We start from the raw sequence: 13,426 nt of genomic DNA, 5'->3' as shown, positions 1-13,426 counted from the left end.
GTCAGTCATGAGCTCCTGTAGCCAACTTTGCCCTTCGTGTGCTACACCGAGCTCTTTGTCCTGGATAAGTCATGTGAGCAGGGACTCAAGATAAGGCGTAAGGCCCCTCTCTGAGGACAAGGACACATGCTTGTCCTTTCTCTTTGGGACTCCACCACACACACTGGTCGCTGTGGTATCAAAAGCTGCACTGGTGCCCGCAGCGGGGCAGATGGAGCGCATTTGTTATTGAGTAAACAAAACCGACCAGTTAAGAGGGCCACTGGCAACTCCCCAGCCTTGCACAGAGGGAGGGAAGCAAGAGCAGGTTTGCCTGGCAGCCAGCTCAGAACACCATCATTCAGTTCAGATCTTCTTTCTGCGCAGTGTAGACTTTTGCTGCCTCTGAAGGACTCGCTCCGTTTCTCCGTTTTAGAAGTCACTGAGTCAACTCAGCATGACCGAGTCCTTGTGCTTAGTTTCCTCACATGAGGTCTAACTTGATCCTTCCAATTTTTATCAACAACAACAACAAAATCAAAGGCAGGTCTCTTTTTCTTTGAGCCTCCTCCAAAATGCAAGTGAGTGACTGGGGAGAACCCTAAGTCTGTACTAGATGGTCTCTCTCAGTAGGCTAGGTTTATCAGGCTTAGTCACGTGACTTGCTTGACTGGTGAACCAAAGTATTCGGTGGAAGTGTTAAGACTATGAATTCGAATGAGTCTAAGGGTCAAAGGGCAGGGATTACGAGGGAGGGACTGCAGGGAGGAAAGGGAAGGGGGGAAGTGATGTAATTATAATCAAAAAGTCATTTTTAAAAAGTGGCTTAAACATGGAAGGTGTAGCCGGGCGTGGTGGCACACGCCTTTAATCCCAGCACTGGAGAGGCAGAGGCAGGCGGACTTCTGAGTTCGAGGCCAGCCTGGTCTACAGAGAGAGTTCTAGGACAGCCAGGGCTATACAGAGAGAAACCCTGTCTCGAAAAACTAAAAAAAAAGGAAGGTGTAGCAGCCTGTTTTGCTGTTTTGTTTTGTTTGCCTTGGTATGGTTGTGCTTTGGGGGGGGGGGGGTGTACGCATGTATGTGTGTGTGTGTGTGTGTGTGTGTGTGTGTGTGTGTGCGCGCGTGCATGTGTGTGTGTGTGTGTTCACCTTTGCTCTGATCCAATAGAGACCCCTGCTTTGTTTCGGGCCTTGTAATGAGAAGACACCATTAGGAGCTACCACCTACCAACACTCACAAACACGTAGTCTAAGCGAAAAGTATATATTGTTGTAAGCCACTAAGACTGATAAGGTCAATTGTTACAGCAACGGAGTCACCTAATGTGAAAACCAAGAAGTAAATAATAAGTGGAAGATATAAATGCGATTGTCTCAATTCCCAATCACCTTTATTTATATAAAAGTATATTAAATAAATTATCTCAAAATATACAAATAGAAGCTATATAAATAGAAAATCCCATATACAAAACCTTTAAATTTTATGTAAATATATACAATGTTAACCATAAACATTTCTAAGTACCTTAAATCATAAAACTATATGTAGTTTCTTTGTATAGTAGTCGTATAAAAATAGAGTTGGCTGTCAAATGTTTAAACCCCATCATTGTCAGTTAAAGTGCTAAATTGTAGGAAAGTACAAATCACAAAGATGCCCCAAGCAGAAATATCCTGCATTTAACATGTTTATATGAAAGTTTGCCACTTGCTTTGAACTTCCAAAAGTACCTATTCGAGGGAAAAAACACCCAAATACCGCTTTATAAAAGTACGACTGTTAGAAAAGTCCGCCCAGTTCCCACTTTACTGTTCTACAGCCTATGAAATCAACTTCTCAAAGATTTTCCAAAAGCCCACCCAGGTTATATGAAAGGCATCTGTCCACTGGCTTTGCCTGGGTGACCTAGTGTCTTCCTGAGTGTAGACCATACAATCTAAAGCATTTGTGCAAAAGGCGCTGTAGTGTTAACCAGTTTGTACCGTTTCAGTTCGTCCTAACGTGACAAATGCTAGTGTTGGAATCAAAGCGTTAGCTGGAGTAACAGGCCATGAAGGCAGCCTCTCTGAGCTAGGATCGGCAGGCTCCACGCTCCATGTTGCACAGTTCCCATCAGAGCTCTCCGCAACAGTGCCGTGCAGGCAGTGTGAGCGTTAGCGGCTTCAGCCTTTCCTCTATGCCAAGCGCGACGGGGTGTTCTTCCCTTTCTGTCCCGCTCGGTTCTTTCTGCGCTTGCACAGAGATATGGACAGGAGGATGATAAAGATGGTGGCCAGGAGCACCACTGCTCCCACAATGATGAGTGTTTCTGAAAAGCAAAAACAGACAAACAAACAAACAAAAAAATAAATCAAAGATGTAAAGTCAACATGGAGGCTCGAACGCCACTTGCCGGTGGGCGTGACCCCAAATCATACCGTCCCGCCTTTTTGAAACCCGACATTTATTTCTTCCACTCTTTCTCTCATTCTTTGATTAAGAATTTATCTGACCTCATACGCTTGAGAGAAACTGACAGTGGCTACAGCATTAAATGAGCTACCCAAGGTTCCTGGACTAGAAAGGAGCCACGGGAGATGGATGGAAGAACACATGTTGGAAATGTAGTCCAAAAAACGACCCTGAGTTTGGTGGCAGAGATTATAACAGAAGATAAATGGGAAAGACAGAGAAGGAGGGGGCACAGTGCTGATGGTGGAGACGAAGAGACAGTAGTTGGCTGGGGTAGTCAGTACCCCAGAGGATCTATTGGGTTAAGAGATGAAGCAGGGAAACAGGCAGAGCCTGGGGCATCAGAACTAGATAGTGTAGGGCTTAGGGAAGGGAATAGTGAGGCTTGTGGCTAAGGAGCTGGCTAGCCCAGAGTGGGAATGGGCTCCAATGGAAAGAGAACTTTCTGTTAACAGAGGCAAGAAGGCAGAATACTTAAACATATTATTGCATTTAAAAAAGTTATTTTTAGGCCAGCATACAAAGTAATGTGTTTAATTATGGTATTTTTTATGAAGAACATGCAATTAGACTTTGTTCTCATTCATTCCTGGCCCCCATGCCCCTTGGTCTCTTTCTGGTTTCTTTCCCTAGATAGTTCCTCCATCCCCCGCCTCTTTTCAGTACTTCTATTTTATTAACCCTTCCCCTTTACATTTCTTCCTTCTCTCCCATGGTCTCCTTTCTAGTTTCATGACCCCACTACATACATATATAAATACATACATGTACATACATTTAATCTAGCTTTCCACATATAAGAGGAAGATGTGGCATTTGTCTTCCCGAGTCTGGCCTAGTTGGCATAATGACTTGAAGCTCTAACAGAGCCAGGCCATAGCTACTGCCCCCTTAGTCGTCTCCTCTGACAGCAGAGCCCCTTCTCTGTGGGGCCCAGAGCTTTTAGTCACAACACTGAATACCCAGAGAGTGTATTCATGCACACACACACACACACACACACACACACACACACACACACACAGCTCCTGTACCAACAGTCCATCATAGGTGCACTGAAATATCTGCCATTCCAGAAACTAGCTGGTCCAGAAACTACTCCTCCCCTGGGCCCAGGCCCCTCAGATCATGTCAGTAGGAAAAACAGGCAGAGAAGGCTGTGACTTGGTACCTAAGTTCTAAAGTCTGTAATCTGCATGCTCAGTACCCTATAGAACCTGGCCCATTGCAAGTGCCCAGGGAAGTGACCAAGGGAACAATGTGAAATCATTCCTAAATGCCCCCAAAGAGAATGAAGAATCCAAAAAGACATTCTAAGACACCCTAAGCTCATTTCTGAATGTTTGAAACTAAGAGATACATGTTGGCTTTGATGTGGGGGCAGCCGAGCCTCCCAGGGCACTGACAGCCATGGCCACTCACCTCCCAGGAAACTCTTCCATTGCTCGGTGCACACTGTACTGCTTCCTGGGCTATTTTGGTTAGTTTTCCTGGAGAAAATCATAGCTTGTACAAAAAAGCAGTAGCTTACTCCTTCTTCCACATCAATCGAGAATTCATTGGTGTTTGTAATGTTTGTTTTCTGTGAAAAGATAGAGTTCTCAAATCACCGAGAAAAGCAAAACCAGGGCTCTAAGTCCATGCAGACATCATTGACGCACGAGGGATTAGAAGTCACTTGGCACATCGGTAACCCCTGATGACTGCTAAAAAGACAGTACACCTAGCCCAGTTCAGCCCCTTTTTACTGTAGGAAAAGAGAGATGGAATCACCAAAGAAGGGGCATTTGGGGGCTGGGAATGCAACTCAGTGGTAGAGAACTTGTCTAGTGTACAAGGTCCTGGGTAACACTGCCCAGCATCACACACGCAAGCACATACATGCACATGCGCACACACATGCACATACAAACTCTCATGCACATGTACACATGCCTGTACATGCATTCATACACATGTGCACACAAATGCAAATTAGTTAATAAGTTATCCCTGCTCCACCCCCACCCTGGGGTCCCCAATATGAAGATGTGGGAGAGGACAGTCTGGTCTAGCTCCTTGACTGTGTGACTGGAATCTCTGAAAGGACCCTGCCCAAGGGCAGAAGGTTCAGCAGTGACAGGCAGAAGGAGGACCTGTTATGCACACCACCATGTCAACCCCCATTCCTCCATATTTGAACTGGGAAGCAAGCATGCTGTGGAGAATCAAAGATCTATTAAAAAGGGGGGGGGCATAAAATAAATGGAAAATCTCTTACCTTTCCCGTGCTTGAGCCTTTCCGATAAGTAATTATATAACCCAAGTCCTTGCCAAAGACTTGCCGCAGGGTGAGGAATGTACCATTCTTTCTGACTAATGTAAGTGAGTCTTTTACAACCACGTTCAGTTTTCTACCATCTTGTTCAAACTGCTGAATTACTGGCTGTCCAAGGTTTGCTGAAATGGAAAAAAAAATACCTTGCTTAGAAATTAAAAATCAATACAAAGAAAAGATCACTTAGTTATCGTAATTGACAGCTCCTCCATCGCTCATACAGAACACCTGTACAGAATCAGCTCCAGTAGCAGGAGTGGTGACGGTCTTGTAGCTGAGTCTCAACACATAGCAAGCCATGCCGTCCTCTGGAAGCACAAGGAGACCCTTCCTTGCAGATGTTAGAAAAATGTGAGAAGGAGCCTGTGGAATTAACTTTAATTATATACTTTAGTAGGTCCATTAACAGATTGGCATTTTAACATGCACTCAATATAGTGGATATTATGGATATTTTATATTTTTCAAAAACTGGCATATATTTTTCACCTTGGCAACATTAGCCATATTTCAAAAGTTTGGTAGCCATGTGTGAGTGATGGCTACCAGGCTGGACAAGAAGTTTTCCAAGCTTCCGTATTTTAGCTACAATGCATTAGAGGCTGGGAAGCCCAGGAAGGGTTTTTTTTTTTTTTTAAGACTTTTAAAAATATTTTTTTATTTTTATGCATGTATTTTGCCTGTTCTATGGATGTGTGTACTACATACATGGCTAGGGTCCACAGGTCAGATGGCATCTGATCATTGGAACTGAGTTACAGATGATACACAAACATACACCAGGCATAGACTTTTTTTTTTGAAAGTCCACTATGTGCACATTTGTCACCTTCTAATTTTGTTAATTTTTAATGTTTTCCTGCAACAACCTCTTGACACATCCCACACCCAATCTATTTTAAGTTCTTGGTTCCTGATTCAGTTACACGAGGTAACTGCAGCACATGTGATGGTCAGACAAGTCCTCACTCTGTGCAAATCACAGAACAGTGTGTGTGTGTGTGTGTGATTGTGTGTGTTCTGTTGTGTATCTCAAAGGATTTGGTCTGGACTGCTGAAAGCTCAAGAACTATGAAGGGAAATCACAGCTTGGGGAGCATGATTGGCATGCGCGTGTTGTGCAGAAGCACAAAGGTAAAAATACAAAGGAGTCCGAAGAGAGGCTTGTCAGTGGGGACCCCAGGAAGGCAGCTACATTCATTTGGGTAGTTAGACCATTAGAGCAAACATCGGAAGTAAAATCTTCTCAATTGCCCTTCATCCTTCTCACCATCCACGTCGCTGAGCAATCAGAAGGGGACAGATGGGGATTACCAAAACCACAACACTTGTGTTTTAACCAGCAGGCCTTGCAAAAGAAGTGGGATTTAGTCTTCCTAATGTGCTGCATAAGCTTGTGAAATGTCTACTTCTGAAACATGGAAGGAAAGAAAAAAGAAAGGAAGGAAGATATACATACATACACACACACACACACACACAGAGAGAGAGAGAGAGAGAGAGAGAGAGAGAAAGGAAAGAAGATTTCCTTGTTAGATGGCAGGCTCACACACTTGGACAAAGGTGGGAAAGCATGCTACACATTCAAACCCAGCACGAGGGAGGCTGACAAGCCCAATTTCAGGCACAAGTGGCTTCCCTGTGGATCTGTGCTCATTGGAGGAAAATGTCTAAACTAGCACCCCTGGTCTGATGAAAGAATATAAAATTCAGCATATGACACAGTAGCCTGAGGAAAAGCCACAACCCCAGCTTTAGCGCACCCTCCAGCTGGTTCCTGATAGGAAGTGGCGGCAGACTGGAGGAGAAAGTGAGTAGATGACATAGTGATCAAGACACGAGTTCACATTCTGTGAACCTCCTGCCCATCTGCAGAGAGAGAGACACTTATAAGATGCATCTCCTTGGTGTGTGTGTGTGTGTGTGTGTGTGTGTGTGTGTGTGTGTGTGAGAGAGAGAGAGAGAGAGAGAGAGAGAGAGAGAGAGAGAGAGAGAGATCTAATTAATGGCTAATAGGGGGTCATGAAGCACAAGCATATTTATACAGAAGCCTAGACCAAGAGTGAAGGCATTACAAACCAAGCTACTTACTGTCTCGGTAAGGTAAAAACTTTGGGGCGTTTGTAAATGGCGGCTCCTCCCCATGAATCACAAGTTGGTCTCCGTCTCCATGAACTGAGTTCCTCCGTGGGACAGAGAGGACCTTTGCTTCATAGGCCCAGGTCACATCCTTCACGATCTCGTCTGTGAGGTCGCACTCGGTGTCTGTGGTCGAGAAGCACTTGTTTTTCCAGTTTCTAGATCGATCACTAAAGGGAGGAAGGAGGAAAAGAAACGGGAGGTTAGGGTCTGTGGCTAGCAGGATGGATGGCCTTCCACCGGAGTGCTCTGCGCTCCCAACTGGGAAAACCTGAAGAGCATCTGAAGTACAAATGCAAGTTCACCCAGTAACCAGGTTAGCTCTGCTGGGCACCTTTTATTTGGTTTTGTTTTATTTTATTTTATTTTATTTTATTTTATTTTATTTTTGATGTACATGAGGATGGAAGGCCAGTGGCACTAAGCAGCCTTCACAGTCACACGCTAACACGCGTGGTAGAGCTGGGTTTGTTTGCTTCGTTACACCACATGCTAGCCTTACCTACGAGAATGAGAAACACATCTCACCAAAGATCAGAGAGAAACAATACAGATAATGCCTGCTTAACAAAGTCTGAGCCTCCGAGGGCAAAGGGCAGATCTTTCTTTTGTAAGGCACCATCGAAGAGAAATAACTTGAAAAACTTCTGCTGACAATAAAGTTCTTTGAGAGGACAATGACCATTAGCCAAGCATCACTACTTGTTGCCAGATGCACTCCATCAGGTGAATGCCAGCAGTGCTCTGAGGTCCTAATATCTTGCTAGACAGACCTCGGCACTCAAGCGAGTTCCAGATCTCCATGTCATTCTGCTTAGCGCTCTTCTCCTGCTTGCTGGTCACCACGACCACCCCCAACCTTACTGCCCCGAAAGCTCTCCACATGCAGGATCTCTTTGGCCCAAGAGTGCTGGTTCTCATCTCTCGGCCAAGCATCAGGGCTTCTGTGTTTGCCGAGTGTGAAAGCCCTTCGGGGTGAATACACACTTCCCATGATCACACACATTAAAAAGAACCCAGCACCTCCTTAGATAGTAGCAAATGAGCTAACACGTTCAAAGAGCCCAGCAGAATATCTGGCATATAGGAGAGTCAGTGACTAGCCATATATGATGATCGTAACGGAATATAATTATGTAGGGAATCTATTATTGTTAGACTTTATTTATTTACTTATTTATTTATTTTGATTTTTTTCAAGACAGGGTTTCTCTGTATAGCCCTGGCTGTCCTGGAACTCACTTTGTAGACCAGGCTGGCCTCGAACTCAGAAATTCGCCTGCCTCTGCCTCCCAAGTGCTGGGATTAAAGGCGTGTGCCACCACCACCCGGCTTGATAGACCTTATTATTCAACATAGATGTGTAATATGATAAAACATTCAGCAGGGGAGTCACATACAGATAAAATTATCTAAATCCACACAGAAGAGGCACAAATGAGAATTCTCTAAAGCCCTTTGAAAGAACCCGAGTACATAGGTACACATATCCCTTATCCTCAAAGTCGAAAGCTAATATTAAAATTGAAATATTTTAGTTTCTTGTATTTTTGAACTTTCTTCTATAATAAGTATAGAGAGGCAGTTTGGATCCAGAATGACCAAAATGTACCTTGATTACATCTTTGCTATACCAAAAGCCAACGACACCTTAATGGTTTCTTTCCACCATATGACAAGCAAGTCGTTCAGTGGCTGGGCTCTGGGTGAAGTCATACGCCTGATGGATGCAGTGTTTTGTTTGACCCAGCTTACAAGTAGGACCATGTGCTCTCTAAATAAAATGTAGGTGATAACAGGTCAATGAGGAGACAGTTCCATTGAGGTCCTCCAGGTGCTGCTAAGAGCACAAACCACTTTAAAAGTCTTCAAGGTCCCTCTAGGTTAGCGGAAAAACTCCCCAAATTTGGAAATAAATTCTGCCCCCCCCCAATTTACTGAGGAGTTCCAACAGAAAAGAAACATTCACTCATTGAGTTAGAGGCTGTGTCTGGAAGCTTCTAAATTCAGCTTTGGAATTCAACACACACTATGGACTGGATGGACAGCACGAGCCATGTCACGGTGCTAAGGCTGGGCCGCTGTTGCTTCCCAATTACCACTGAGCCTGCTTTCAGAGAAGACACCGTCCACACTCAGCCAAGGGGCTTGGGTCCCTCAGAGCTGCCCTTTGGCCAGCATCACACAGCCAAGCTCCAGCAGCATGGGTGGGTGTGGGGGACAGGGTCCCCTAGATAAGGTGCCACCTCCTCAGGGAGGTGAATAAAGGAGATTCAGGAGACAGGATGAGCAGAGCTTCCCCCTTCCTCCCAGCAGACTGGAAGAGCCCCCTGCAGACGTGGCACACCTCCATTCCAGGTAGCCTGGGCAGGTACCACCAGCAGTCAGTGTGAACCCCTGGCTTTCCAGATCCCCTTAGACCTGGAATCCCCTTTCCCCTGGGAAGGGTGAAGGCTAGCTCGGGTCTCATGCCTTGACTAATGGCAATGCTTCCAGGATCACCCAGCTCAGCAGCAAGGACCTGAGCAAGGTGACCTGAGCAGTGAGACACCCAAGTCTGCAGGGATCCCCAAGCTATGTCCTCAGCTCTGATGTCTGCAGATCATGAGCCGTGCTCACCTCAATGGTGACCACCTTAAAAACTCCAAAACTTTCAACCAATACAGACTTCTATCTTAAAAAATCAAGACAACCCAAGATATATTCCCAATGTTGTTCGAATTAATTCAAGATATTAGAAAGTAACCATTTCTCTGAAAAACCTAATCTTCATATCTAGAAGGAAAGGGTAAGGTAAATGTTAGATCTATATAAGAGAAATTAACTACTTTAATGACTCTCAACTGTCAGGGTTTGAACTTGTTTTAAGTCAGAGTTTCACTCTATAGCTCCAGTTGGTCTTGAACAAACATGTAGCCTTGAACTCCTAATCCTCCTGCGTCATATGAGCAAGCTGTGCAGGGATTACAGCGTGCCATCACTACCAGTTCAACAAGATTGGGAGCAGAGTGGACATGGGTAATGGATGGGACCCAAGGCTTTGTACACGATAGACAAGAACTCTACAACTGACCTGCATCACCAGCCTTTGAACTGATAAGTTTGACTGTGATGGTAATTATAGATTATAAGATTCATCTCTATTTAGCTATGCATAGCTATACGTGCATATATGCATGCATGAACACACACACACACACACACAAATTCTCTCCCCTTTTGGTTTGGCAATATCTATCAGACAAGAAAGTCATTTAAAGGATCCACACCTGAGAGTTGCATCCTAGTGCTAAATAAGGCTTAACATAAGCTAAAATGGAAAAACAAAGGGTTACAATGTGCCTGCCTTTTGCCTACGATACTCCTGTGTCCTTTACATCGTCACTATTAAAACAATTTCCACACCAGGCAGGTTTCTTAAGTTCCTTATCCATCTCCTAGAATCTATCAGAAACCAAAAGCTTGCCAAAAATATGTGAAAATCATCAAGGAAGGCACCTGGCACACCCTGGTTACCACTTAGAGGAAAAGCACGGGATTACTTGTTCCCGAGAGCTGTCAGTCGGTGAACAGGGCTGAGTGAGCCGAACAGCCCCAGACGGCGCAGGATGCAGACAAATCCTTCAGTGTTTTCTAAGCAGCTCAATGACTCAGGAATTTGGCCTCCACCGAAATCGTGTGTGTATAACCAAATTTCAATTCAACGAGTCCATAGATTAATGAATCAAGCACTGCTTCAGGGCAGTGTAGACACTGGAATTCCTCCTACCTCTCCCTGACATGCCTGCAGCAGCTCAGTCTAGACAGCTAGTAACCAGAAAAGGGCATTGGTGCTTAGAGGAGACTAGCTGCGGACGATCCCAAAGCACACTATGTGCCTGTGTAAGTGGGCTCACCCCTCTATAGCTTATATGCACTTATTAATTTTCTTATAACTACCCTCAAAGAACCAGACACTATGTCATGTATGTCATGTATGTATGTATGTATGTATGTATGTATGTATGTATCTGCATTATTTAGATACAGGGTCCCACGTATTGTAGGATGGCCTGGAACTCCCTATGTACAGCTAAGAGTGACTGAATTTCTACTTCTACTTCCTCCCCGAGCAACACAGTGACCACAGTGACAATTCTATGCTGGGTTGAGTATCTAAACCAGGACTTAGGTGTGCTTGGTAAGCACTCAAGGGACAGAGGTACAACCCCCCCCCCCCCCGCGCCAGTTCCTGTCATATCAGTTTAGCATATGGAATGTTTCCATTTGATGGAACATCACAGTAGCCAGCAGATTACCATGACAACTCTACCATTTGGTAAACAGCCCCATCCAACAACTGACTTCAAAGAGTCCCTATTAGTGCATAAGAGCTAGACGTGCAAAGCTGTTAGCCATCTTGCTTTGGTTTTAACCTGGCTTACCTTATCTGTACAGTGTAGGTATAGTTGGTGGGTTTGGGTTGCCACTCCAAAATTGTCTTGAAATCAGTTGATATCCAAGTTAAATTAAACGCTTTCTCTGGAATGCCTACAAATAAGCACAAAATATCTCGAATTGCACCCAGTTCTGTGGTCTCGACCTTGTGTCTTAAACACTTTCCCAGCCTCTGCCATCAAAGGGAGCACATGTTTTGTTGCCAGTCACAAAAATAACGTTGCTAACTTGTCAAGAGCAGAGGGTGTGTGTGTGTGTGTGTGTGTGTGTGTGTACGTGTCCTTCCCCCCACGCCCCATCCCCGCCCTCAGGGCCATATAGTCCTCTAGGCAACACCCATACTGCAATCCGTGGAAAGAGCTGAAGATCCTGAAGTCCTCCTTTAAACTATTCCAGGGAAAGCCCACTTTAAAACGACACAGAAGGAGGGCCCAAGGTGCCAGAGAGTCCCGGACTCTTCCGAAGCCGTCGGAGAGGCCGCAAGGAAGGGTTTGAATAAATTCCAAACAGGGCTAGTCCCCCACACACGTGAGAGTCAGGAATGCACATAAACGAAAAAAAAAAAAAAGAGTCTAACCGGACTTTTCCCATTGTAATCTAAAATATCTTTACACTGAAATTCTCAAGGAGAGCTCGTCAGACGTGCAGCCCACGTGGCACCTGTCACATGGTGGGATGCTATTCCATTAAAGTGCTGTCATCAACGTCTCGTTTTGCAAGCCCCCTGGTTTCAGCCTCTGCCTCAACTCAGCACTGGGTAGATGTGGGTATGCACTCTGTCTTGCCTGAGTTTACAACAGCCTTGCTTCTATCAGACCGAAACCAAAGGCCACAAGAACACCTATTTATTACGGGAAGGCGCACACCTTGTCAGAGATAACATGCAAGCCACGCAAAGCGCAAAGCACGCCGACTTTGGCAAAGGCGGGCCCACGAGCCTGCCACCTTCAAGGGCCCAACATCTAGGAAACTCTCCCTCAGAGTTAAAGCTGGAATCTCAGTTTTATCTTATGCAACCGCGGTGGACGCACAAAGCAGGCATCTTTAGCAGTGACAACTGCCAGGAGTCCGGGCACCAACTACCTTCCATCCCATTGTTCATTCAAATCCTCAGGGCGAGCGCAGCCAAATCCACAGGTACAGCCGGACACCTTGGTGTCCCCAAGGAACCAGAGCAGCACCCCCCCTCCCCCCCCAGCTAGCCAGATAGGTTCTCTGTTTCCCGCGGGCGGAGCGCCCCCGGCTTCTCAGGACCAATGCCACTCACCTGCACCCGCGGTCACCTGGAGGAGGAGGCAGCCGAGAAACGTGGGCGCGAGAGCCGCTAGGAGGCGCGGGCGCACGAGGATCGCCATGTCCAAGGGCTGGAGGCGAGGTCTCGGGGCTTCAGCGGCGGCGCGTTGGCTACGCTACAGGAGCGATCGGAGGGAGCGAGTGATGGGTACCGGCTGTACCCAGGCTGCCGGGGTCGGCGCGGGGTGCGTTATAAAGGGCCGCGCGGACACCGGCTCCTCTCCACCCCGCGCCGCCTCCGCCGAAGCTCGCGACTCCCCGCCCCCCGGCCCGGGTCACTCGCTTTCGCGGTGGGCGGCTCCCGATCAGTCCACACCCCTGCCCCGCCCACTCCCCTCCTGTAGGAAACTCCGAGACCCCGAAAGGGGTGACTCAACCGTGATTCAACAGCGCCGCGGAGCACCGAGCTGCCCCTTCGGCGCAGGCGGATCCAGGTACTGCGGAGACCCAGGCTCCCGGGCTGATCCCTGGATGACCAGCCTGGGTGGCTGGCTGGGGAGAAAGGAGTGTCATTGAAGGGACTTAAGTTGAAAGTCAAGGGAGTCTTACTTTTCCTCTGCTTTCGATGTACGCTGAGGCCCTAGCAGAGGATGTATCAAAGCCCCTGGACCACTCCTGGTAGCAGAGGGCAGTTCCAAAGCCCTGCCTGAACACGCAGTGGCTAGCAGATCATTCTGTCAGTCCCTTTGGTCCGCTGCACAGGGCGGTGCAGTAAATGCACGTGTCTGCCATGGACAAGGGCCCTGGATTAGGTCTAAAGGCCACTTGGCACCCCACTCCCGTTCCCGAGGTGACCGAGGAACT

The 13,426-nt window shown here is 46.5% G+C and overlaps 1 protein-coding gene across 1 annotated transcript; it reads right to left on the bottom strand.

Annotated features, from left to right (window-relative positions):
* Positions 1 to 1,346: 1,346 nt before the first annotated feature.
* Positions 1,347 to 12,862, bottom strand: F3 (coagulation factor III). Its single transcript, NM_010171.3, has 6 exons — positions 12,597 to 12,862; positions 11,317 to 11,422; positions 6,845 to 7,062; positions 4,697 to 4,875; positions 3,859 to 4,018; positions 1,347 to 2,293 (listed from the first exon to the last, which is right to left on the bottom strand). The coding sequence occupies exons 1-6, from the start codon at positions 12,682 to 12,684 to the stop codon at positions 2,160 to 2,162; spliced, it is 885 nt and encodes a 294-aa protein (NP_034301.3). The 5' UTR covers positions 12,685 to 12,862; the 3' UTR covers positions 1,347 to 2,159.
* Positions 12,863 to 13,426: the final 564 nt, after the last annotated feature.

This window comes from Mus musculus, chromosome 3 (genome assembly GCF_000001635.26).
Source record: "Mus musculus strain C57BL/6J chromosome 3, GRCm38.p6 C57BL/6J".
NCBI classification, from domain to species: domain Eukaryota; kingdom Metazoa; phylum Chordata; class Mammalia; order Rodentia; family Muridae; genus Mus; species Mus musculus.
The sequence above is the reverse complement of the archived record's forward strand: the minus strand, read 5'-3'. Positions and strand labels throughout refer to the sequence as shown.